Here is a 26737-nt window from a genome sequence, read left to right on the forward strand (position 1 = left end):
GGTCTCTTTACCTGGATGCCAGAAAAATCCCCTGTGAAGCGTGTGTGTGTGTGTGTGTGTGTCCCCATGTCCTAGAGTGCTGGAGCCTCAGCACCTCACTCTCTACCTTCCTTGCACACAGTTGAGTAGGGCGGGGGGTATCTGCAGAGACCAATGAGAAATAAACCCCTCTGTGGGGTGGCACTGAAAGCTCATACTCGCCAGCCCCGGAGGCCCCTTCCTCTGAGAGGTGGACCTGCTGAGTGGCCCGGGCTTGAAAGCATGCATACCACACCTTGTATGGACTGCCTGCTTTTACTGACAAGCAGAGGATGACCAGAAGCCTCTGAGGGGAGTGGAAGCAGGGCCTCCCCAGCATTGTAGGTATGTTGGGGTTGGGGGGGTAGGGGCAGTCGAGAGGGCTTGGGGTCAGAAGAAGCCCAGCTGCTTTTTCTCCTGCTGCTGCCTCCACGTGGCCATGCTGTAGAATTCCTCCTTGGATTTCCCAAAGATATCTTGGAAGTCAGAGTCTGAGAGATAGAACTGGGCAGGGGAGAGAGGGGGAGGTACAGGGGAGGGTGTCATCTGAGCCCAGAATCCTGCCCCACTCAGAAGCGTCATCCAGGGCTTAGGACTCCCAGATATCTGTCTGCCCACCACCCCAACTAGAAGACACATCTCCCGGGGCAGCTGCCCACTGCACGCCACCAGTGGATCCTGCCTCGGGCTCCTTCAGCTCAGTGTCAGATGCACTGGTGCTGGGGCAGTGAGTGGCGGGGGTCTTGGGCGCCCACCTCCCTGCGGGCAGGGTCCACGCCCTCTGGCAGGTCCTCAGCAGCCTGGTGCATCAGTTGTTCCCGGCGCAGGCCCCCGTTGATTGTGGCGCTGGTGCTGCTGACAGAGCTGCTGGTTCTGGTGCCACCCGATTTGGGGCCCCGCATCAGCTCATTCTCTGAGCTGTCCTGGGAGCCCTTGAGGGCCTGCAGGGCCACGGCACCTGCCCTGCCATTGCCCGGCCATCTGGATAGCCGGAAGTTGTTGACTTCCTGTCCAGAGAGGAGCCTCAGGCTGAGGAAGATGGGGAATCGGTAGCCCACAGGGAGGCTGCACTGAACCCACAGGCCTCTTGCCTCCAACTGCAGCCCCTCCCACCTACCAGGGCCTGGCACTTCCTCTGCCCATCAGGACCATGCGGTCAGAGCCCAGGTCACTGTGGGGAAGGCTAGGGGCCCCAGGACTCACTGCTGTTATCTCAGAGATGGTTGATGCTGCTGCCGGGCTGCCCTCCACCACTTCCGTGTCGGACAGGTGGCTCTGGAGCAAGAATAGGGGCAAGTATCAGGGCCAGGGCAGGAGGAGGGGGCACCGGTGGGAGTCAGGAGGGGCCTGAGGACAAGACCAGGTCTCATGCACACACTGGCAATCCCCAGCCAGGGCAGTGCCTCCTCATTCCATTGGCCCAGGTCAGGCTCCTCTCCCCCCAAATTAGGGTGGGGCTGGGGGTTTCAGGCCTCACTCACGGTCCACTTGTAGGGGTCCCAAGTGAAGAACCATCCAGTGAAGGTGGGAGGCTCATGGCCCTGCTTGACCAGCACGATGGGTGTGGCCGGGCTCCTCCCTGCTGGGTGGGTCTTCAGGTACTCCTGGCCCCAGGCCACTGCCTCCTTCCACTCACTTGCAGCTTCCCCAAGCCACAGGAAGATCTGGGCCACAGAGGGGGCCTGGCCTTGGGCAGGTGGAAGGGCTGCCCAGAGCAGACCACTTCCTGTCCACTCCCTGTCCATCGGTTGTCCCAGACAGGACTCCACATACAGATCCCTGGCCAGGCAGACACATCCAGCAAGCGGCCATACCCACACACCCGTGAACACACGAGGTCACAGGAATGCATGCATGCACACATATTCAATCCACACGCCTTTTTTTTCTTGCATGGTTTACCTGGAGATCAATCCACAAATACTTACTGAGCACCTACTGTGTGCCGGGCATTGGTCTAGGCTCTGGGGAGTCAACAATGAAAGAAAATGGGCAAAAATCCCTGCTCTTATAGAGCTTTCATGAGAGAGCAAGTCACATGTATGTCTGGAGGAAAAGTGTCCTAACCAGAAGAAACAACCAGTGTAAAAGCCCCGAGGTGGCTGTGTGCCCAGCATGTTCAGGGAACACAAGGAGGCCATTGTGGCTGCAGCAGAAGCAGTGGGGGGGGGTGCGGGGGGAAATTGGGTCAAAGAGTTGGGGCTGGCCAGGTCACGTAGGGCTGTGGTAAGAGCTCTGGGTTTGTTCTGAGTGAGATGGGAACACACAGCTTCATCACCAATTCAAACAGTGCTGCAGACATGGCCCCACAGAGACACAGAGAACACACATTATGGCAGCTTACACAGTCACACAGTCATCCATCGCCACACAGCCAGACAGCAAACCATTGCCACACAGTCATCCACTGTTGTCAGACACAGCTGCACGTAAACACAACAGCACTTGTTTACACAGCCACGCACACCCAGCCAGTTACACCACTGTGCACAGAAACACAGAACCACAAACACACTCATCCATCACTCGCCCACAGCCAGTCACAGTCTCTCTCACAGACGCATTTTCACCAGTTGCCACTGGTCTGGTCAGTTCTAGCATCATGTGACCTCACAGTCACTAACAAAGTGTCACACACAGGTGCACGAAGGCAAACGCTCACACCAAGCCACACACATGAATGATGCGACTGGGTGTTCCACTCACAGTCACTCATGCAGCACTGACACATGCTCGGCCGCAGTACTGTCGCTGGAGCCACACACAGTATCATAAGGCACACAGAGCCGCACACAACTGCAAACATGGTCTCAGTTACCCCTGAGTTCCAACACACTCCTAGTCTCCCAGAGTCTCAGTGCTGCCACCTGGTGACACACATTCATCCATGGTCTCATATGCACCACAATGCAGTTGCTCAGTGACAAGGTCACACAGACTCACCCACAACCCTATGTACAGAGTCAGATGGCTAGATACACACACACCCAGTTACACAAACAGACACACTCCCGTTCACAGCCCCACCAGGCAGGGGTGGCCACTTTACCTCCTGCCAGGTGTCCAGTAACATGATGTCATACTTGTCCAGGTCCTCCTGGCTGAAGAACACCACTTCTGCCAGGACCAGGCAGCCCATCTGGCTGGAGCACTCAAACAGTCGTGGCTGGAATCTGGGGACCTCCTCAGGGAGCCTGGCCAGCACGGACAGCAAGGCTGTGAGCCACGCAGAGAGGCACCCCAGCCCATGGCATAAGTGCCCCATCCCAGGGGCTGGGAAGCCACTTCTCAGGAGTGGGAGCCCTGGGCCCTCCTCTGAGCCCCATGGTCCGCTCCCCGAGCACTCTGCTCTGCTCTGGGTGCAGGATCCCTCTCTGCTCATGGAGAAAGCTCTCGCCCCACCCAGCTGTGATGCAAGGTGTCCCATGAATTCCCCTAGGAGAGGGCTGCAGGGCAAGGGGAGGGCCTGAGCTGGAGTCTCGCCCTCCCTGGGATGGGAGGAGCTCCTCAGCCCACCCCTGGCAGAGAGTAGGTCTCCAGCCCAAAGTGGAAGGAGGGGAAGCCAGGCTGGGAGAAGGAGGCGGGAGTACTGAGCTCAGGAGAATTGCGGGGAGTGCAGCACATAAACCAAGCCCCACAGGCAGACCAAGAGTGACCAGGACTCAGCTCCCTCCTCCCCTTGAGGCCTCACTCCTACCTGCCACACAAACCCTGTCCATTTACACACCACACACACAACACCCAGAATACACCTGTTCTTGCACATCCACACGCACTGTATACCGATACATCATATGACACTTTCTACACACACACTGGGCACCGTGACCCCTGAGGACTGTAGGGTGCTTTGTCCCCTGGCCCAGGACCAGGACAATGCAGGGAGGGGATTCTGCCAGCAGAGAGCGCCACTGCCCCCACCCTCCCCAGCATCTTCGAGACCCGTTACCCAGGCCTGGGAGTGAAGGGTGGGCTGTGCTCGTGGGAGTCTCTGTGAGTGGGAAGCTGAGAGTCCCCAGTTCTAGTCTTGTCTCTCCAGCTCTCTGTGTGAACCCCAGTCACCCACCCTCCTCTCTGGGCCTCAATTCCTCCTCTGCGTAAGAACACTCTCCTCCCAACCCTGTTACCTTTTCTTGCTGGGGTAGGGGGCCCGGCCTCCCAGGGCCTCCCAGAAGTGGGGAGGCTCCTGACCCTCCAGCACTGTTTCCTCATTCTTCTTGGAAATGACAGTGACCACCACCCGTGCCATCTCACGTTGATCACCATTACACCCCTAGCAGGCAAAGAGATGGCTCAGGCCCTGTACGAGGAAGGGCCTTCACCTCCAGCCCCATATGACATTCACGGGGTGTATGGGGTGGGGCTGGGCCCAGGTCACAGGAGGCCTAAGCTGACGGCAGGGCACCAGTGAACAAGGCATCTTCCTCACCCTCCAGGCCTGTGTCCCCAGCTGATCTGGATCACAGGGTCTGGGACCCTCACAAGGTCCAGAGCAGGGGATGGGAGGCTCCCAGGCTTAGAGGGTCAGTCATAGTTTATGCTGAAAATTAGAGAAAACTCCAGCAAACTGGCATAGGCCCCTCCTTTTCCCAAGAGACCTGGGAAGGGACATGCCCTGTGCTCCAGGCAGTAAGGAGGTGGCGGCCTGGGCCTGGCTCTGACCTGTAGACTCTCAGGTCCACCTGTAACTTTGTAACTTTCCCCAAGTTCCAGAGGGGACACTGTGGCTTCTTCCCCTCCCCATTCCCCCCATCAGCCTATCTGAGGCTGGACTCAAAGTCTGCATCCCCTATGGAGAGGACCCACCCCCAGCCTGGCACCACTACCTCTGGGCATGAGTCAAGTGGTCAGTGCTGTGGGTACCTTCCCAAACCAGAGGTAGCAGACGCCGGCTGTGACCAGCAAGAAGATGTCATTGGAGTTGAGGGACGAGGCACGGGCTGGCACCTCCATGGTCTTGGTGTTTTGGCTGTCAGTGCCTTGCACATGGAAAAGCCTTGTGGTGGACGCTGACTGCCCCTTTCCATGGTGCCCAGCTTTCTCCTACAGGAGAACAAGGCCTCAGGCTGGACAAGGGCTCCCGGGGGCGCCTTCCTGTCCCAGTGTGGGACATATTACCTCAGAGCTCAGGGACCCTTGCTTGAAACTACCACGGCCCTCACTGGTGATTTCACATGAGGAGTATAGGACGCTCTAAGCGTGGAGTGCAGGAATGCCATCAGTCTGGGATAGGGACAGACCCTTTCTAAATGAACCTTCCCCCCCATCTCTGAGTGGTAGGGGCATGGGTGCTCAGGCCTTGGAGGTGGAAAGTGGGGACCAGGTTTGCCAGTGTGCGGCCCCAGGCAAGCCTCTGGCTCCCTTTCAACTCAAATTCCTCATCTGGCTCTGGGACTGGGGAGGGTAAGTCAGGCAGGGGCCAACCTTAGAGCTCCTGGGCCTTAGACAAGCTCTGGGAAACTAGGGGATGAGAAGCAGGCCCCAGGCCCAAAGAGAAAGTGCTTAGAAGTGCAGAACTGGGCAGGCTGTGGCCAGAGGGGCAAGGTGAGACCTACCTGGAAGATCACCAGCTGGCCCTGGAAGATGGCGAGGAAGTGGGGGGGCTCGCTGCCCATGGTCACATGCTCCTGCACTAGGGCGCCACCATACATGATGTCCAGCTCCTCAGCATTGCTGTTCAGGGCCTTGATCTCATCGGCAGTGGCCTGGCGGCCCTGCAGGTAGGGGCAGTGAGTGAGGGCCTGGCCCAGCTCTCACATCTCACTCCCAGAGCCCAGCCCTTGGGCTTTAAGGTGAGTGCTGCCTCCCTCAGGCTGGCTCACCTGCCATAGGTACAGGATGTACTGGACACGGCCCAGCCTCTGGTACGTGTAGAGCACAAGGTAGCAGTTGCCTGCATACAACTGTCCATGACGCTTGGGGTCCACGGGCTGCCTGTGTAAGTCCTCCATGCACCACACCTGGGGAATAAGGGACCGATGGGCACAGATGGCTGTTCTTCCTGAACCAGCCCACCCATCCTGCACCCAACTGGAAAGCTCTCCCCAGCCTCCGAGGCCTTCCTCATCCACGAAGGCCAGGGGCTCACCCTCAGCTCCAGGCCCATTCCGGGCTTTGTGCTGGGCTTGAACAAGGATCTGCAGGCGACCCTTTCCTCATGGACCTCTGAAACCCACCACACTTGGGAGATGGACCCAATCCCAGCTACGTGCCCAGCCCTAGTCCCAACCCCACCAGCCACAGCCCTGGTTAGGGGCAGTTCGGTCCCCTCCCAGCTGCTTGCTGCTCAGGCCAGGGCAACAGAAGCCAGGCGGAAAGGGAAGCCTTGGAGCTCTTGAATGAATTCCCTTTTTTCAAGTGTCATTTAGAAAACACAAAGCCTGTTCAAAGACTGAAGGGCAAACACTGTCTCACATCTGTTAGTGTAGTTTCTTCTTCCTGTGGGTGGCAGAGCCTGGAGCCAGGCAGACTCTGGTCAAATCCCAGATAGGCCCTGTGTTAGCAGTGACATCGTTCTAAGCTTCAGGCCTTTCCCACCTGTATATTGGGGATGATGACACCTCCCTTACCTCACCTCTGCATGGCAGGAGACAAGGCCTGGGTGTCCTTTCCCACACTGACCCTGACAGTTGTCCCTGGGAAGCTGACCTCCAGCCCAGAGCAGCCAGAGCCCTGTCTTTTACAAAAGGGGCTCACCTGACCACAGGCCACTTGGCACTTACCGGGCAGCCAGGACCCCTGGCTCAGGCCCTCTCTCTGCCTGCCTGTCCACTGTCTGCCAGGAGGGATCCCCTCCCTGACTTTGTGCTTGGCGCCTGAATTCCGGAGCTCTCTTTCCCTCCGTCCCTCGCCTTTCTTCTGCTTTCCTGTCTCCCGCTCCCACTATCTGGCTTTCTGTCTCTCTCTGTGTATCCCATCTATTCCTGACCCCCCTTCTCTTCTCCCTGTACCCCATCTCTCCCTGCTCTTCCTCCATCCCACCTCCTCCTCCCTTCCCTCTGTCTCCTCCTCATCCCCTGTCCTTCCCAGTCTTTTTTTCTCTGTCTCTCATTGCGCTCCTTCCCTGTCTTCCTCTTTCCCTATCTCCCCCTTCTTCCCCCTTGCCCCATCTTCTCTTCTCTCAGTCTCTTCCCACTCATCACTTCTGTCCATCCATATTAGGGCAAAGGAAGAAGAAATCTTGGTTTTCTCTGACCTCCACCTACCTCGAGAACTAGGACCCGTTGCATAGGCCCAGTAGTTCTGTTCCCACAGTTCCACAGGATCCCCACATCAGCTTTGGGGCCAGATGGGACCACAGTTTCTGACTCCATTTTATTTAAAAACTAGGGCCTAAAAAATTCAGGGCTCTGCCTAGGGGGTCAGCCAGTAAGTCAAGATACAACCCCACACTATACACAGCCTGGAAGTGGCCCTCAACCTCTGTGTCTCGCAGGACACTGGACTGAGATCAGATGAGTGGTTGACAGTGTATGGCTATGAGCTGGGGTTGAGTGTGTGGGGCTATGATTATGTGTGATCGTGTGTCTGTGTTGGTGTGTCTCTGTGGATTGATGTATGAACTTATGAACTGCCTGTTAGAAGAGTGTGTAAATGTACACGTGTCCCTTGGTGTCCCTGATTGTGTATGGATATGCACCTGGGTCACATCAGATAGCAGTCATACCGTTTACCTGTAGGCAAAGCTCACCCCTGTGTGCCCATCTTCCCCCAGCTAACCCAGTGCCCCTCACCTCCACCTTCCCAGAGCCGTCGTCCACCATCCTGAGCTGGGCCGCTAATTCAGGCTGGGTGTGCAGCTTGCCCACGTCCAGCTTTACATGAATCAATTTATCTGAAGGTGGAGCAGCAGGTGTCAGTGGCGCCCTCGGCCCCACCCCCTCCCACACCATCCCCGCCCCGCCCACTCCTCAACCATCCCTCCGAGATTCCAGGTCCCGCCCCGTCCTCCGCCGCCCACGCCCCTTTCCTCGTCCTGAGAAGGTTCTGTTCCGCCCCGTGCAGACCAGGCCCCGCCCCCTCCGGCTCCGCCCCGCCCGCTCACCCATCCCGCCGAGTTGCCAGTTACCGCCAGGCCCCGCCCCCGCCAGTCCCGCCCCGCCCCCGCCAGGCCCGCCCCGCCCCCGCCAGGCCCGCCCNCCCCGCCAGTCCCGCCCCGCCCCCGCCAGGCCCGCCCCGCCCCCGCCAGGCCCGCCCCGCCCGCTCGCCCCGCCCGCTCACCCCTGCCGCCGAGCTTCTGGTTCCTGCTCCGCTTCTCAGACCAAGTCCGGAAGAGCTGCTTGAACGCGGCCGACTCGGCGCCGTCGTTCACCACCTCCACGTTGGTGTAGGTCGGGTAGCCCTTGGCCTGGATGAAGCCCTGGGGCGGAAGGCACTGTCAGTCCTGCGACCCAAGAGTCCACTGCTCCACTCCCGCCCCCGGGGACCTACAGCTCTGGGACAGCTGAGCTCCAAGAAGCGTTAATTAACCGAGCTCATGACCCAATTAACGAACTGACTCTGTCACCACCAACTTCTCTGAGGTCCCTGAGGGCAGGCAGGGTCCCCTTAGTCCAGGCCTCGGGCAGGACAGGCCATGTCAACCCTCATGGACCCCAGAAAGAGCCCCGTCTCCTCCCCAACCCCACCCTCAGAAAGCGGGGCCGCCCAGTCAGTAAGGCCCCACACCTGAAGGCAGGGCCACGTGCCCCTTTTATACATGGTTTCTCAGTGGCCACCTGGTCTTCACTCTCAGGGCTCCCAAGGCAGGGCTACCTCCCCTTTAAGACTCCAGCATAGGATTTCCCAACTCAAACTCCAGGGGAGGGCTGATTCCTCCCTTAGACCCCGGGGCAGCGCTGTCTCCCCACTCAGACAGCAGGGCAGTGCTCTGTTCCTCTCAGACAGAGCCCGGGGGCTCACCACAGCCCGGCTGAAGGCAGCCTGTCTCTCCTGGAGGCTAGACATGCGTCCCTGCCACACATAGATCTTGAAGCCACCCTGGTCCAGGATGTAGATGTCCTGGGAGCAAGGGTGGGGCTGGTCAGTAGGTGGTCCAGACTGGGCTGGGGTTGTGGGTGGGGAAGGATGCGAATAGCTGGGGCCAGGACTTCCTCACCTCCTCCTGCAGCAGGTCCTGGGTCAGTGGGGGGGTCGCCAACTCCACGACCACCAAGTCTTTGCCCTTCTCATAGACACTGGGGGAACAGGAACCCAGGAGTGACCAGCCCAGCCCCTCCCTGACCTGGCTCCACTCCAGCCCCTCTTAGGACCCCACCCCAGCCCCTCAGAGACAGAAGGCATGGGGGCTGGAGCCCTGAGTTGTAGTCTTGACTTTACCGCAGCCTTGCTGTGGAGCTTTAGGCAGCTGCCTGACCCTAGCAGGGCACCACAGTCCCCCTGTATGTACAATAGGTTTCTCAGCAAGGCAGTGCACACCATGGAAGAGTACAGGCTGGGCCCACTGTCCCTATGCCATGTCCCAGAAACCCAGCAGCCTTTGCTGGAGGGCTTTCTAGAGATGCCATGTTATTGTAGTAGTGATGGACATGGAGTCCTGGACTGTCCCATCCACCCCTGCCCACCCCAAGGGTACTTACTGGTACAGGCGAACAGTGGCCTTCTGCAGCTGGTTGATATCCTTGCTGGGCGTGGCGGCACGCAGGCTGCCCACCCTGCGGCCCAGCACAGCTTCCATGATCTGCATGAGGTCCGGGGCTTTGGCCTCATCATCCACTACACCAATCTGTGCACGACCACCACGTTCCCTGTCCCGGAGGCTGTAGGTCAAGGCCAGCCCCTGCGGGAGAGAACCTGGCAGTCAGGGTGTCACCAGTGTGCCCCCTCACAGCACAGCTTTCTCCTGTCACTGCTCAGCTCCCAGAGGCTGGTGGGGAGAAGGGCTGGTGTCCCCTCATCCTGGCATCCAGGGGGACACCAACAGTGCAGGGTCTGAACTCAGCTTGTAACTCGTAGACGTTTCTTGGGTTGTAGCAGAGAGCCAAGCCCACCTCTTGGGGTGGCTGGAGGATGGGCACCTGGAGGACCATTCCCCCCCAAGCCCCATACTCCCCAGTTCCTTGGGCAGACACTGACCCGAGCCTTCTCAGAAATGCTGGTCTTGGGCCCATTCCACTGGATCATCATCTTGCCTAGGTCCAGCAGGAAGATGTCACCCTTATTAAAGCTGTTCCAGGAGAGCTCCACCTGCCAGAGCCAGGAGGAACAGGGAGGGAGACAGAGTGTCATACCACCAGCATCCACTAGAGGGGAGCATAGCTGGGATGTGTCACGTGTGCATGAAGCTGTATGCAACTGGGTGTACTAGGCATGTGTGACTGTAGATAATGCTGCATTTCACAGGGTGTACACGACTTATGACACTTCTCACTCAGTGCATGTCTGTTGCTGTACATGTGTACATGTACACATGTATACAGGTGGGGTGTATCTGTTTATCTTGTGTGTGTGCATATACACACGTATGTATGTGGGGACATCACATGTGAAGAAGTGTGTGTGCTCATGGTGACAGTGTATATGTATGGATGAAGATAGTCTCCAAACGGACACACTTTTGAGAGTAAAAGGGAGTACTTTAGATAATTATGCCAGGATAATAGGAGAAACATGGGGCTTCATGGTGTCCCTGAATGACCAGGGATGTATGGTCACTGGGTCTGTGGGTGACATGCTGAGCCTATGTGGGATTGTCTGTGTGTCACAGGCTGCCTATGCAGACTCACTTGCATACCTCAAGGGTTACCATTCACACTGTAGATGTTGTACACCTGAATGTTCATTACACCAAATTCGGCCAGATGGCAGCAAAATGTTTTGTTCTAACAAAACCAGTACTTTCCTGTAATTTCCTGACAGATGGAAGAAAGGGACACTGTGTTCTGATTTGCACAAGGGCACTAAATGGACCAGAGGAGCACCTGGGGATAACAGTGGGAGACAGTGTGTGTGCATATGGGTGACAATGACAACGTGTGTGAGAGAGTGTGAGGTTATGCACTCCCCAAGTTTTGCACCACCTCTCACTGTGTTGCTAACAAGGACCATTCACAGGTGCCATATCGTCTCCCCCATCTGCCCAAGTTCTTTTTTTGATTTTAGAGACAGGGTCGGGTCTTTCTCTGTCACCCAAGCTGCTGGAGTATAGTGGTGTCATCATGAATCACTCCTGGGCTCAGGTGATCCTCCTGCCTTAGCCTCCCAAGTAGCTGTGCCCAGGTTCTCAATATGTCCATGAGACAGATGCAGAAACATAAGGTCCGGGGAGTAGAGGCAGAAGTGGGGCTAGAAGCTTGGTGTCCTCTCCATTCTCCTTGTTCAAGACCATCTGAGAATGCTGACAGCTCCTTGTTCCCTACAGCCCCAGCCAATTTCCAACTTCCTTATACCTCAGTACACCCAGTCTGAGCCGAGTCCAGAGGTCAAGAGGCTCCCCTGGCAGCCTCACCTCAGTGGCAGACACGTGCTTCCTCCCTTTGATGTGCAGCAGTCGCTGGATGTTGAAAAAGTTGGTCTCCACATGCTTGAGGTCAGACGCTAGGCCTCCCTTCCTGTAGCTGAGGAGGGAATAGCAGGAGGGTATATACATTCTGTGTATGTGAGAACACAGTCTGCCATGTGCATGAATGATTGCAGATGTGAGCACATGCACATATGTGCCTGCCTCATACATGCACGGGAATCTGTGTGAACACATGCATGTATAGGTACATGGGTGCACACATAGGGCAGGAGTGTGCATTCATTTCCATGTGTAGTGCACTTCCATGCATAATCATGTGGACACATGCATATATGTGTACATGTACATACATTTGGGGGCACAGTGTCTATTTGTTTATCCCTGTAAGTCTAGATGGTGAGTACATGAAAATGGGCAACAGTATATATGTGTGTAGGTGAACATGGATATTCACACATGTCCATCTATAGGTGGACTTACATGGGGGTGGTGTTTCTGCATCTGTGCATATGCTTGTGTGCATGTGTTCATGTATATGCTATATGCATATATAGGTTCAACTGTATGAAATGGAAATGATCAAATAGCAGCAATTTCCTATACTGCCAAATATATTGCAAATGTTAATTTAAAACACCTGTGAAGCAATTTACAGCGAAAGACATATTCCCACCAGCACAGTAATATAAAAGCAAACTCAAAACACCATTGGTGTCTGCTCCTAGGTATATACCAAGGGAAATGAAAACATTTGTCCACACAAAAACTTGTATACAAATGTTCATAGAAACAGATTCATAGCAGCCAAAAAGTGGAAACAACCCAAATGTCCATTAAGTGATGAATGGATAAATAAAATGTAGTATATTCATAAAATACAATATTACTTGGTAATAAAAAGAAGTAATAACACATGCTACAACATGGATAAACCTTGAAAACAGTGTGTTAAGCAAAAACAGTCCGTCAGGGAAGACCACTTGTTGAATGATTCCATTTCTATGACATGCCCGGAAGAGGCAAATGTATAGACAAAGTAGATGAGTAGTTGTCTAGGGCCGGGGATGGGGGTCTTGGAGGGAAATGGGGAGTGATTGCAAAGGGGTATGGGACTTCTTTTTAGGGTGATGAAAATGTTCTAAAATTGATTGTGGTGATGGTTGCACACAACTGTTAAAAATCACTGACATGTATGTGTACTTTAAATGGGTGAATCGTATGGTGTATGAGTTGTAGCTCAATAAAGGTGTTACCTAACCCCTCCCGGCTTTCCCCATTCAGGGATGTGGACGATGGCCATCCCAAGACTGCCCCAGCCCAGGCACCGCCTCCACGGCTCAGTCCTGCCCCCGGCCGCCCCCGCACTCACATGATTCCCGGGCGGAAGTAGCTGCAGAAGCAGTCGGACTCGTGGGCCTGCGCCTCGCGGTGCAGCACGGTCTGGCCCCCCAGCTCCTCCTGTAGGTGCTGCTGGAAGGCTGCCGCAGTGCCCTGCGCCTCCGCACCCGCCTGCTTCCCGACCCAGTAGTGCAGGTCGCTGGACGGCCCCTGCGTGGCCTTCGGGCTCTGGGGAACCTAGGGTCCAGGTGTTTGTGTATATGTGTTGCGGGGAAGGCGGAGGTGCGGCTGGAGAAGGGGAGGATGTACCAAGGGCCATGGGGAGACGCTAGGCAGGGGCTTCCGTGGAGATCAGGAAGCGGGAGGGAAGGGCTAAGAAGCCTCAGCGGTAACCGCCACCTTGTGGGATGTGATTCTCGGGCTCTCAACTTGCTCCTTCCCAGGTCAGAGTTGATGTCTGTGCCACAGTCTCCCCAGTGCTGGGCCATGTCACCCCTCTCAGACAGACTTCCCCAAGCGACTCACGTGGAGGATGACATAGCAGTGTTCCTCAAAAAAGTTCCCGTAAGCCCCCTCGGGTACCGGCACCATCTTCTGGTTCTGGGAGAGGAGAGTGCCCTGTAACAACTCAGGAGATCCCTACTCATGACACCCGCTGGGGTCGGGTGGAGGAGGACGCTCTGAGTTGGGGGCGGGAGAAGCCTGGTGTGGGAAACCCCACGCTCTTCCATGTCACCAACTCTCCTATCTGGTTGTGCCTCTCACCTCAGTGATCCATATGTGGAGGCCTCCCTGGATGGCTGGGAGGCCCTTGCTGATGTCCATCCTAGGCCAGGCAGGAATATGGGATGACACAAGGAACAAGAGCCAGAGTTCTCAGGCTGGAGACCAACGCCTGGCTACCTGTACAACTTCATTATAGAACATGACTTTTATTAGCAGGGCTCTGTAAACACACAAATGTCAGCACACAGACTATGAAGACTGACAGATTCTGCAGCAAGTGACAGGCTCAGCTGATATGAGTGGGTTGGGCAGATTAGGCATAAACACTTGACAATTTTTTTTTTTTTTCCAGTTTTTTCGAGACAGGGTCTTGCTCTGTCACCTAGCCTGCAGTGCATGATTCGAACACACTTCACTGCAACCTCCACCTTCTGGGTTCAAGTGATGCTCCTGCTTCAGTTGACAAATTCTTGAAACAGAACTGAACTCTGTATAAACACAGGCTCTGCAAACAGCCACAGGCTCTGCAAATAGCGATTTAGCTTGCTTGAGTCTGTGCTGTGTGGTTCTGCGTGTGCGGAGGAGGGAGAGAATGAGAGGGCAGTGAGTGACAGTGACATGGAATGAGAAGTACCTGGGGGAAGGAAGGGACCCTCATTTCTGTCGATTTTGTTATGTCTTGGCACTTCATACTCAATTACCTGAGGCTTCTCTGCACCACTCTTTCAGAAACCTGTGTGTGAGGTTTGGTCCAAAAGTCACTTCTTTCTAAATCTCTCACTCAGGGTGACCCTGGTGTGTTAGTCCTTCCCCCTCCCCCTCCACTCCCACTATGTCTTATCGACAGCAGGAACACCCTTGGCTCCAGGCAGAACAAGGCGAGGGGACAGAGTTACAGAATCAGGCGTGGTACAATAGGTGGCATAAAGTGGCTCACATTCCTTACACCTTTGTCAGGGGCCCTGGTTTGGCCCTGGTGAGTTCACAGTACACTGTGGCAACACCCAACAGGTAGCCAAGGAAATGTGGTGGGAGCAGAGGAGGCTGTGGGGCAGCGGGGGCAGAGTGGGCGGTCCTTCTAGGGGGTTAGAGCTGGGTTTAGCTCACAGCTCCTCCCGCACTCTATGGAAACCATAGGATGGTTGTTGGCTGCTGTCTCCCTCACCAGAACATCAGATTCCTGAAGGCAGGGGTTTGTCCTCTTGTTTACTGTGGGATTCCAGCTGCCTGGCCCCCAGCAGGTACTCGGTAAGTAGTTGTTGAATGAGTGAAGCGTGCTGCCCTGTGACGGGACTGAGTGAAAGTGAATGGAGAAGGGAGCCGTCCCGCACCCTAACTGCCCCAGGATCTGTTGCCACAGTTGATGGCCTATTGGTGTGACAATGACATGAGTGATAGGCAGACATAGTGGCCATGAAAAGGTGATCTCAAGCAACAGAAAACGTGAGGACGTTGGGTGGCAAGCAGGTTGACATGCAATGGTGGCCCTGTAGGACACTGAGTAACAGGCAGAAATAGTGACCAGCGACAATTACCAGAGGCCCAGGCAGGCAGTGACCAGAGGTGCAGACAGAAACTGTGAGCTGTATGTAGCTCATGGAAGAGTGCAACTCGGTGACAGAGTATCAGAAAGACTACTGGATGGCCTCAGAACAGTGGCAACCAGGGCCCATGGGGGACAGGAAAGTCAAACTGGCAGCCAGAAAGTTGGGACTCAGCTGGTGTCACTGGGAGGGGCAGCATAGCCCCCAGGGGGCCGGGAGCCTGTCTGATATCCAGCCCCAGCCTGTGGAGCCAAACCCTCAGCCACCAAGGGCTGAGGTCCCACTCCCATGGCATCTGTGTTCACTCTCTTCCACCTGGGCTTCAGGGGGGAATGGGTGCTCAAAGATCGGGGGCCTCCTACCTCTCCACAGTGCCGCCTCCAACCTTCTAAGCCCTGCTGCCCTCTTTCCTCTGGGGAACTCCTCACAGTGCCCCCTCCAACCTCCCAAACCCTCCTGCTCTCTTTCCTCTGGGGAACTCCCTTTCACCACCTTCCCAAGTGGGAACCCTCCTACCCCTGCTCCTTTCCTTCCTCCTAGAAGCCCCTCCTTCTCTTCCCTGGGGGTGCGCTTCCTCCACTCAGGGCTCCTTTGTCTTCCAGATGCCCAGTTCCTTCCCTGGTTTCCCTTTCTCTCCCTATGCCCCACGCCTCCCCTTTTCCAAGGTTTCCCTCTGTCCCCGCCTGGTGCCCCTGCCTCCCACTGGCTCTTCCTTCTCGCCGTTGATTTCCCCTCTCCCCTGGGATCTTCCCCTTTTTCTCCCATTTTTCCTTCCCAGGCACTTCCTCCTTTCCCGGTTCCCTGTTTTCCCCTACACCCCTTCCTGTCTCCCTCCCTGCCCTCTCTCCCCAGGTCTTCCCTTCTCTTCCCGGGCTCCCCTGTCTTTCCCAGGGCACTCCCTACCCCCTTCACACACACCCTCTTCTCTCCCCCTGCCCCTCATGTCCCTGGGTGCCTCCTCTCTCCTAGCCCTCTCCCTCCTCCAGCGCCTCTTTCTCTCCCTACAGGAGCCCTTCCTTCCTTTGTGGGTACCGTTGAAGGGAGCCGGAGATTACCTTGCCCAACTTCCAGGGAGCAGGGAGTGGTGCCACCCTCTAGAATGAGGGGAAAGGATGGGGCCAGGGTTGGAGGCAGGCACACTGAGTCTGTGGGCCACGGACTTCCCTGCCCTTCTACAGAATCCGCCACTTTCTTCCCCTTGGGCTGCCTGCCACAGTGGCCCTGCCCCATCAGTGTTTTCACCTGCTGGGCTGCTGCTGCCTCCCAATCCTGCCGCCAAGGCTCTGTGGCCCTGAGCCCTGCGACCCTATGCTCTATGCCCTTGACTTGAATAGCCCACTCTCTGCCCCACTGGTTCCCTGGAACCCCCCCACACACCCTGCCCAGGCCTACCTGCTGGAAACTGCTCCGGCGCCTTCACCCTGCCTGTGGGCAGTGCTGGGCCTGGCACAGGGCCAGTCTCTGCCTCCCTACTCCTGGCCCCTGCCACTGTAACTGAATCCCAGCTCCTGCCCTGCAGGACACACCCCACCACACAGCACTCAGCGGGCTGGGCATTCACTTAGTCAGTCAGTCAGTCAACAAATATTGAGCAAGCCATCTGGGGGCCAGCGCCCTCCCCAGGGCTATGGCTGTCTCCCAGGTCTCACTGCCTGGGTACCAGTGGCCAGAGAGAGCAGGGGATGGAGGCCTGGACTGGGCTAAGTGGTGAGGTGTGGAAGATACTGGAATTTCCCTCTCTGGAGTACTAGATGGGCCCTGATCCCTCACCCAGGGTGGCGGGCTCCCCCTGGACCAAGAGGGCCAGGCCACTCCAGCAAACTTTAGGAGGAGGTAGGACTGAGGCTGGGGGCTGTGGGGTCCGGCTCTGTGGGACCCAGCTCACTTCAGGAGGGGAAGGTGGCCAGGGCTCCCTCTAGATATTTCTGCTGTCCCTACCCAAATGTGAGCTCACTGCCTGGCACAGCCCTCCTCAGGGAACCCCGCTACCCATCATGGGAGAGGCCAGTCCAGCTCTAGCAGCAAAGACCCCTCTCCCTCACCTCAGCTGCCACCCACTGCCACTCTCTCTCTCTCTCACTGCGGGGTGGAGGGGCCGCAAATAGAGCCTTCCAGAAACTCCAGGGGCACAACCTCCTCTTGGCAGCTTAGGGCACAGGCCTCAGTTGCAGCCAAGGCCCAGCCAGCATGGGCCGTCCCATCAAAGCCACGCTGCTAAAGCCTGCCCACTGCCCACTGCCCAAGACCCTCTCCCTGTGCTCAGTCTTCACCCCACAAAGGTCTCTGTCACAGGGGTCTGGGGACTTGGGGACTCGGGGGCAGTCTGTGCCCAGCAGGACCTACAGCTAGTGTGTGACTGTGTTTAATAGACACAATGCAGGGTCCCTGTGTGTGAAGGGATGCCTGTGTCACAGGCACTTGGTCTGTCCCCATGTGTGCCATTGCCTGTTCGACCTCATGTGTGTGCCTGTGTCCTGGCATGCCTGTCTAATCCCCACTTGGGACAGGGACCCTGTCTGTGACAGTGGCAGTGCATCTGCTGCAGCTGTGCATACCCTTTTCCCTGTCTCCTTTTGTCCCTGTGCCCAGGAAGACTCTGTGTCCTCACTTCTTCCCACTGACTCTTCCCCCATCTCCCCTCAGCCCACCCACTCTGTTGGTCTTGGTTCTTGAATTCCCTGGTAATGGCTCTTTCCTAAGTCACCAATGCCCACTCTCATCCAAGCGGCAGTCGGCAGTCGGTTCAGTCACCATTGTTCCTTCCCTCTCACTCCACCCATCTCCCTCAGGCCTCTAAATGGCAGCAGATGCAGAGCTCGGGCCTTCACTCCTGTTTGTTTTCTAGTTACCTTCCCAGTTCCAGTCTGAAGGATGCAAATACCATGGAAACGCAAGCGTTTCCCTGACCCAACTCCCCTGAACCTTGCCCCAGCCTAAGCCTCCATCTTCCAACTGGTCACATCTCTCCCGGCACGTTTGGCCTCACACTTAACATTGCCTCAGGCCCCTCCCAGATCTACCCTTTCTGAGCCCCAGGAACATGTTCAGCGTGAACATCCAGTGGGTGCTTAGGCCCCAGACCTGCAGTTGCCTTGGTTTCTGTCTCCCCCAAGCCACTGGCCAGTCTGCGGCTGGTTCATGGTGGATCCTGGCCCTAGCCCTCCCTCTCATGCCTCCTGCGTGCTCCGGAGCCAGCCTCCCTCCGTGTCTGGGGGTCTGCCTGGCCACTGCGGCCATCCTCCCACAGTATCCAGAGGGATCTTTTTTCCTAAGATTTAAAACATTGTGGTAAAATATAAAAAACCTTTTTTTCACAAGATGTAAAAAATTGTAGTAAGATATACTTAAAATTTACCATTGCATCCCCTTTTTATTTATTTATTTGAGACGGAGTTTTGCTTTTGTTGCCCAGGCTGGAGTGCAATGGCGCAATCTTGGCTCACTGCAGCCTCTGCCTCCTGGGTTCAAGTGATTCTCCTGCCTCAGCCCCCTGAGAAGTTGGGATTACGGGTATGCACCACCACATCCGGCTAATTTTGTATTTTTAGTAGAGACGGGGTTTCACTATGTTGGTCAGGCTGGTGGTGAACTCCTGACCTCCAGTGATCCACCCGCCTCAGCCTCCCAAAGTGTTGAGATTACAGGCATGAGCCACAACACCCGACGTGTATCCACTTTTAAGTATATGGTTCTGTGGTGTAAAGGACACTCATATTGTTGTGCAACCACTGCCACTATTTCCAGAATTCTTTCGTCTTACAAAACTGAAACCCTGCACTCATTAAACACAGACTCCCCATTGCCCCCAGCCCCTTGCAACCACCATTCTATTTTCTGTCTATGATTTTCACTAACTAGAGGGAAAATTTAACCTCAGAATTTAACCATAAACCCACTCACGCCATCCCCCTCTCCAAACCTTCCAGTGGCTTCCACTAAAACTGGGATGAAATTCTCAATGGCCGTTCCCAGCTGCCTCTCCCATCGCTCTTTGCATGGCTCACTGCGTTCTGGCAATATGATTCCTTGTGTCCCTTGAAGACGCCCAGGTCGTTGTCTGCAGACCTTTGCACTGCAGTCTTCTCTGCCTGGAAGCCCCACTCTGTATCTTCCCGTAGCTGCTCCTTTACTGCATTTAGGCCCCAGCCAAAATGGCAGCCCTGCAGAGGGCCCTTCCTGCCCTCCTTAGCCACAGCAGTCTCCCTCCTCAGACATCACCACTTTCCTCATGATGGTGCTCCAAGAAGCTGGTCTCCTTGCTAAGTGGGATCTTTGGTTAGTGTCTGTGTCCCAGCTGGACTGTGAGTCACTGTGGGCGGGGCCTTGCTCATGTCCACCTGTGTGTAGAATGGTGCCTGGCATACTGCAGTTGCTTAATAAAATGCTGACATGTTTCTGTGGCCTGCGCCTGACCCAGTGTATGTGTGTGTGTGTGTGTGTGTGTGTGTGTCTGGATCCTTTACTGGGCTCAGTCCTCCTCCTCTGAGAAGCTGAGGGGGTTACTCCTCTTCACTTTGGTTGTGGGCTAGATACCCCAGCTGGCACAATCCAGTGTCAGCAGCTTAGTGGGGGGCACGAGAACTTCTCCAAGGCCTCACCCCTCAGAATTGTCTCGGTGTTTGCAAACCAGAAGATGTCACCTGGGCAGAACTGCCCTGTCCAGAACCACCGACTCTGTAACCTGTGATCCCAGGCCCAGGAGAGATGGCAGTCTGGCCTTAGAACCTGGCCTCAGGCCACGAAGAGCAGCACTGCCTTGAGTCTGGCCTGGGCAGCCTCCAGCTCATGGCTGTCACACCCCAGGCACACAGAAGGGAAACTGAGGCCCAGGGCAGGCTCACAGGCAGCCGGGTGCTACAAGAATGGGAGGGTGGGATGCCTAGCCTTTCCCTCCCTCCTCCCCCTAGCAGGAAAGGGGTCCCACCACCTCACCCCCATCCCTACCTCCGCCCCTCTTCAAGGGGGCCTGCTGGGAGTCAAAAGGGCCCTGAGTAGAGTTTGCCTTGCTAGCAAAGCCCTGCCCTCTTCCTGCCCCAGCCCCCCTTAATCTACCACCTCCTCACTCTGCAAGTTTCCAGGGCTTGGGGCCTACTTTGTTCCTGCCTGGCTTGTCTCCAAGGCCCAGCCCACTCCATGTCAATATTGACCCAGGTGAAGGAGTGGCCCCAAGCTAAGTCCAGGCTCCGCCCCGGTTTCCCTGGGCTCAGGCATCCTCTCCCAGGCTTCATCCCCCAGGCCTTCTCCAGTCTCTCCCAGACAGGTGCAGAATGTTGCCTCTGTGGAGTCCGGGCTCTGTAAGGAGCGTCCCTCCCTGAGGGCAGACAGGAAGTGAGGACTGGAGCCCACTGCTGGAGATGCCCTGGCTCCTCATGCTGGAGGGGAGCAGCCATGGGCCGGCCTGTGTCCCCACATCTGGTGGTCCCGCCCTGGGCTGTAGGATGTGGAAGGAGCTGTGGCAATGGTCACCGGGGCTTGCATAGGCTGGAAGTGACTCCTCCCAAGGACACCACAGGAACTGCTGGGTGAGAGGACAGACCAAACACCAACCCTGGACCCCTGCAAACAGGTGTCACTGCCTTGCCCACTGTGGTTCTGCTCAGCAGCACGCCCACCCATTAGGACCCAGCTTGGGTCAGGAAAGCCCCTGGCCTGTTGGAGGGGTGGTGCAAGGCTGGGGTCCGTGCCTAGTGGCAGTGTGACCCTTCCAGTATGCAGTGGGGGGCTCCACTCTGCTCCCCACCTGTGTGAAAGCAGGTGCTGTCAGCCAGGCAGGGGTCTTATCAGGCCTCCCTCCTCACTCCTGCCTTGGGAAAGGCTCCCAGTACCCAGGTGGGCTTTTCTCTCTACTTTTCTGGATTTTCCAAGTTTTTGGCAATGAACATGTATATGGCTGATCTTTCAGGCAAAGCAATGTGTCATTTTCCGCAAAGCTCTGGCCACGGCTCCTTTGCCACACCTGGGCATCAGGCCTGGAACAGTTTTGGAGGACTTGCCTTTCCTCTGTAGCCAGTCAGAGCAGGGGGTCTCAGCCCTGGCTGCCCTTTCCAGTCTTCTTGGCACTTAAAAACATGGTGCAGGTCCCCATCTGCAGAGATTGGAAATGGTCTGGGGTGGACTTGAGGGATGTGTGTTTGAGACCCCTCAGGTAATTCTAGCGTACAGCTGCAGCCAGAGCTGAGAATCACTGCGCCAGGAGAGGGAGCTGTAATGGAGGCTTGGGGTGGAAAGCTCTGGGGCCATGTCCTCCTCCCGATGGCCTCTGTTCTCAGAGGTCAGGCTGGTGGCCATGCCAGTTGGTGGCTCTGGGCCTTGAACAGCCTGCTGACCCATGGCCAACCCTGGCACAGATTTATCATGCAAGCATTCAGGTTACTCCACAACTCGGCCACAAGCCCTCAATGCACTCATCCATAAGCTCCACAGAATGTTCATCAGCTGATGTGCCACTGTTCCCAGGCTGGCTTTTCCCAGCCACTCCTTCCCACCCTCCTGAGCTTCCTGCCCATTCCTTGGTCGTGTAATACACACATATGACGTGCTCAAACTAGAAAACACGGAAGGCATATCTCAGCATGTCTAAGTCCCCAAATAAGTGCCCTCTTGATGCCCCGTGTGTCCTTCCCACCTATTTCAGGGATCGGTGGACACTCATGAGGATACCTCAGCCTCAGACACTGCCACAATTCTCAGCCTTTTATCTGTTTGCCTATTTGCAAAGGTGTGAAGCAGTGGGGTACAGGGTTGATGCCAGAGAAAGTGAGAGGGACAGAGAGGGCTGGGGAGCAGAATGAAGGACACAGCCTAGGAGTCTGGAACCAGGGGAGGAAGCTGTGGTGACTTCTCTCTGGCTGGCTAGCTGCTCCACTGTGACGACAAGGAACCTAGAGGCACGGCACAGGCTTAGCTGTGGGGTATTTGGGGTTTTGTCTCTGGGTAAATATTAGGTCTCCTGGGCTGATACACATACTGTGTCCTGAGTTATTTGGGATGAATATATGTGCCTGGTAGAATCCTATATCTTGTGATAGAGCAAACTGCAGAGCTTTGTCTCACTGGCCTGTTTTCTCATCCACAAAATGGGGATAAGACCTACCTTATGAAATTGACACTGGTGCTATCTGAATCAGATATCATTATGAACAGAAAGAGTCCTGAGAGTGGCGAAGCCATGTCCAAGACCCTGCCAGGAGTCCCTAGCAGAGGAGGACTCACTGCCTCTCTCACCTGCATGTACAGAGGGACTGGGTTCAGGACACTGGCGACAGAATGTCTCACTGCAAGAAACTGCCTGGGACATCCTGACTCCTCTTCCGACTCCTTGCCATGCTTCATCTGGCAATCATCTCAGTCACTGTGCCCATGGGGATGGGGATGGGTTTAGGCACCACATATAATGCCTGTGGCTCTTATGGAATGGGAGGTCCCAGTTCTCTCAGGCTGAATTTTCAAGTCTGCTGGGAGGGCTGGAATCCTTGTGGGAGGACAGTGAGCCATACCGCTTCTGGAGAGAGGAAGCCAGGAGGCTGAACAGCAGTCACCCTTGGAGTGACAGGCAATTTGGGTGGGATGGAGGAGCTAGAAGATCAGTCTGTGGCTCCTGGAGTGCTGCAGCCCGACTCCCGTCCAACCCTGTTCCCCAGAAGTGGGGATACCAGGAGACCCAAGGTGATGGCATGAGGCTGTGCAGGAGGTGGGGAAGGGAGGGAGGAGAGGCGCTGCTGGTAGAAAAGCAGTCCATCCACAAGAGAGCGCAGTTTCACATGTTTATTTTTGGCAGGAAGGAAATCATTGCAAACCTTTTGATTGACAATACTCGCCCCTGGAAACATGCACATTCCACATGTAGCATTTCCCAAGTAATGCTGGATTGTTTATCACATTCAAATGTCCAACAGAAATCCATGACTACCCAGACACCAGCATCTCCACTACCTGGGGTGGGGGAGGGTGTGTCAGTCTGCAGAGAAGCTCCTGGGAGAATGGAACAGGAACAGACATGATCAAATTTACAGTACGGTAGGAACAGAGGCAGCCAGTCAATTATGAACAGTTAACTGCAAGTACGTCAAGCCATCCACTCTTCTCAAACCCTGGCATGCCAACTGTCCAGCACAGCACCTTTAAGAGCAGAGGCACAAACGTAGGAGTGTTTGACCATAGGGCTGTGTGGTTCTGGATTTTTTATTAGAAAGCCATCTTTAAAAATACAGGGTTGTAAAATGTTGCCAGGTTATAGACTTAACGAATTTTTTTTTTTTTTAAACACCAAAAGTTCAAATGCTGCAACCATGACAAGTCAGCATCATTAGGGCATCCTCGTGTCCCCAGAGACATCTCATCAAAATTGCACCATGTCAAAGGACCTTCCTCACCATCAACTGTGGCAGGTGGCATTCCTTTTTCAGTATGCAAATGCATTACTTACAAACAGCTAATGCATGGAACAACAGACCAACACACAGGATTCCAGAACAAATGGAAGACAGAGCATTAACAACATTGGGAGTGCCCGTGCACTTCCACCAGAGGCCTGGCCAGAGACGTCATAACATCATAGTGGGCTGGAGTCCACAAACCCAAGGTGTCCTGTCCCAGAGCTTAATGTCAAAAATACTTCTCCAGAAGACTATATTTAAACCTGGTACAGAAAGGACCATGGAAACTCAGGAGGTCAGGGTTCTCTTTTGACTAAAGAGTTGGGGGTATTTTGGTAACATGGGAAGTATATGGCACAGAGAAGTGGCTAACAGGTTTCATTAGGTTTCAAAGCCCACAATTTAATAAATGGTAATAATTAAAAACAATACCCGTATTTACCTTAAAAAACATAAACCCCAAACATTCATCTCATTTCTTGGCCTTATGTTAGAATTCTATTGCTTCATTTACATGTAGATGATTAAAAATATATGTAGATATAGATATAGATATAGATATTTTGATTATATACATAAAGCAGGTTCAAGGGTTAAAATAAAAACGGAATTTTGGAGTGTGATCAAATAAGGTGCACAGATTCCAGAACCCTCAGAGGGCCTGCTGGCCCTCCCAAGACATTCTGTGTCTGTGGTGGCAGGAGCTGGGCCCCGTCCCTAACAGCTCTGCACTGGCTTAGTGCAACGGTGCTCACAGTTTCAGGAACTACTAGGTGAAGTGTCTGGCTCAAGCCTGCCAAGTGTCTTCACTCCATCGTCAGAAGTGGAGCACTATTCCTAGGTTCAATTCCCCTGAAATATTTTACGATTTCTATCCTCTTTGCCCCCTCTTCCAAATAAGGCCCTGTGATGCCAATGAAGGGGGCATGGTTGAGGGTCTAAGGCTCTCATTAGGGCCTAATTCTGTGTGGATATCAACACATGACAGACACTTGACTGCAACATTCAAGACATTTAAGGCAGTGGGTTCATTTAATGACTATTTTTCCAAATAATAAAGGTTTGTGGCATGGGCAGTTCTACCATGTAACTGTCATTATCTGTGGTAATACCTAGCAAGGGGCTGTTCTATTTGAATTGGCGAGTGGATTACTGGGTTTGGGAGACCTGTTTATCCCCGAATACTTACTTCCTTTCTGAATATTCACACAGTAGTCCACAGACCAAAGTGCTGTTGGGAGGACGTAAATTGGCAGCTGGATTCATTACTTTGTGAATGAAAACAAAGCAAAGATATTTTACTTTGACCCCCGATTTCCAGTCTTGTTAATGCCAGTCACTCCCGCCAGAACGCTGGCTGAAGACCAACCCACAGAGGACTAAGGCAACGGTGCCAACATGAAAGGGTCCTTTTTAATTGTTTTTAAGAGCAATACTTTACAGACCGTCTTGTTGTCAAACAAGGAACATGGCACTGCTTAAACACCAAACTGGGAAAGGTTACAGAGAGCCTGGGCTCTCCCTGCGGGGAGGGAGGCTTTCCTCTCCCCGGTTTGGGGCGTTGAGTCCCACATCTAGACAGGCTTCCCCAACCCTTGGCTCAGAAATAGGCTGTGCTTCAAAGGAGAAGACCAAGAGATGGACTTGGGCCACATCAGCTTGGTGGCTGGTTGAGGCCACGGGTTCTCAAGAGAGAACAGTCAGCTTATTTATCAAACAGGATCTGTTACTGACTGCAGTTTAAAATCCATGCCACACCTAAGTGGTGCTTTGGCCCTTTTGCCTTTGTACCCTTCAGTGGCCAATGCCAGGAAAGGGTTACAGGTGGTGGAGGCTGCAATGGGGTGGGACACCTCTGTTTTTGACCCTGTCCGAGTTTGTAGCTTAGCAGTGAGCATATTCTGAGCATAGGCACAGTGGCAAAGAACAGTGTAACAGCCGCTGGTCAATTCCATTTGGTGGCAGCGCGGTAGCAGCAAGGAAAATTCCCAAACAGCTCCATATGTATCCAGCTTTTGGAAAGGAAAGATTTAAAAATCAATAAACAGATTTCTTTTATATCCAAAAGTTTTAGGGTTTCTTGTAACTGCTCTACCCCAAACAATAACAACAAAAAACACAAATGTATGGCAGTAGTGTAAGAGCAGAACGGGCAGGATGTCACTTTTCAAGGGGAAAATGTGACCTCAAGACAAAGTTGTCACCATCAGAAATAATAATATAAAATAATCTATTGTTTCCTAAAGTGTTGAGCTACACAATTGCAGATACATTCCAAACTGGGTCAAAAATGAGTGGAGACAATGACATAGTCATGAAATCCTCCTATCAGGAGCCTGACCCTGCAGCATGCCACAGGTTGTCAGAGCAAAGTCACACCTGTTGGGGGACAGGCTCCTGTGACTCACTCTCCTCCCTCAGCACCCCCCGCCACACACACACACACACACACACACACACTACCAGGTTCTAGAAAATTGTCATGTTCATCTTCTTATAGTATCTAAGACAATAAAAGACTAAACGATGTCTGGAAATATGTTGTGTAGAAAAATTAACTCTCAGCTTAAAATAACATTCAAAAGGCACTTCATCCTGTAGGAAAGAGATTCTGAGTTGGGTCAGCTGCTCCGAGCTGGGACAGAAGGGGACAGGTGGTCTGCCTGGAAGGGAGGACAGTTGAAAGGAAGTCTGATAGAGATCAAGCTTTTTTTTTTTTTTTTCTATTTTTTTCTTTTTGGTATGTTTTAAGAAAAGCAAATCCAGTAAAATGCATGTCCCTTTATGAAATTTGTTAAAAGAGTTCTTTTAAAATAGTTGTTTCTGTTCTTAAAAAAACAAAACAGGTAGGCATGGCCACATTCACCCTGTGGCGTGGAGCACGGAGTATCCTCACTTTCAGCTTCCAGGGAGCTGAGGACAGGCAGGTCCCCTGAGGCCAGAGGTTCCAGAGTGCACAGGCGGGAGGCAGGCAGAGGCCGGGGCTACCTATTGCAGAGTCTATGCAGCATGCTGTACACGTCGTCCTCCCGGCTCAGGCCCTCAAAGAAGGGGATGAGGTCCAGCAGCTCCGTGTCCGTCATGTCATCGAACCAGGACTGCACAGGCACCTGGAAGACAGTGCATGGTGGAGGCAGCAGGACTGCATCTAGCGCTGGGGGCTGCTCCTAACCTAAGTGGGTACCCGGACTTTGAGCATTTTCTTTGGTAAGGACAACTGGTATTATCATCGTTATCATCATCATTTTGTTTGTTCCCTTGTTCAAATCGAGGCC

General features: G+C 54.4%; 2 protein-coding genes across 3 annotated transcripts in view; both read right to left on the reverse strand.

Annotated features, from left to right (window-relative positions):
- Positions 1 to 278: 278 nt before the first annotated feature.
- On the reverse strand, positions 279 to 16584 carry VILL (villin like). The gene is made up of 20 exons (XM_025376356.1): positions 16480 to 16584; positions 13583 to 13728; positions 13343 to 13417; positions 12849 to 13054; positions 11465 to 11573; positions 10093 to 10203; positions 9597 to 9796; positions 9116 to 9194; positions 8920 to 9018; positions 8239 to 8377; positions 7752 to 7852; positions 5841 to 5978; positions 5574 to 5732; positions 4882 to 5061; positions 4146 to 4291; positions 3068 to 3212; positions 1500 to 1682; positions 1222 to 1293; positions 774 to 1025; positions 279 to 522 (listed from the first exon to the last, which is right to left on the reverse strand). The coding sequence occupies exons 2-20, from the start codon at positions 13640 to 13642 to the stop codon at positions 409 to 411; spliced, it is 2568 nt and encodes an 855-aa protein (XP_025232141.1). The 5' UTR covers positions 13643 to 13728; positions 16480 to 16584; the 3' UTR covers positions 279 to 408.
- Positions 16585 to 22837: 6253 nt separating this feature from the next.
- CTDSPL (CTD small phosphatase like) overlaps positions 22838 to 26737 on the reverse strand; it is a 119737-nt gene continuing 115837 nt past the window's right edge. The window contains exons 8-9 of one of the 2 annotated variants that reach the window (XM_025375899.1): positions 26451 to 26572; positions 22838 to 25474 (exon numbers count right to left, since the gene is read on the reverse strand). In XM_025375899.1, coding sequence (XP_025231684.1) covers positions 25408 to 25474; positions 26451 to 26572 — 189 coding nt within the window. In that variant the 3' untranslated portion in view covers positions 22838 to 25407. Of the gene's footprint in view, positions 26573 to 26737 lie in introns of both variants that reach the window. The other variant, XM_025375900.1, reaches the window with a different exon arrangement.

Source organism: Theropithecus gelada, chromosome 2, assembly GCF_003255815.1.
Source record: "Theropithecus gelada isolate Dixy chromosome 2, Tgel_1.0, whole genome shotgun sequence".
Lineage (NCBI taxonomy): Eukaryota > Metazoa > Chordata > Mammalia > Primates > Cercopithecidae > Theropithecus > Theropithecus gelada.

Bases quoted from the DNA above. Each gene is read 5' to 3' on its own strand.
- VILL (XM_025376356.1), bottom strand. From the start codon at position 13,642: ATGGACATCAGCAAGGGCCTCCCAGCCATCCAGGGAGGCCTCCACATA. The intron at 9,019-9,115 runs GTGAGGAAGTCC...CCTTGCTCCCAG, and splicing joins AGGACCTGCTGCAGGAGGAG to GACATCTACATCCTGGACCA. The intron at 4,292-4,881 runs GTACCCACAGCA...TTTGCCTGCTAG, and splicing joins GCTACCTCTGGTTTGGGAAG to GGGTGTAATGGTGATCAACG.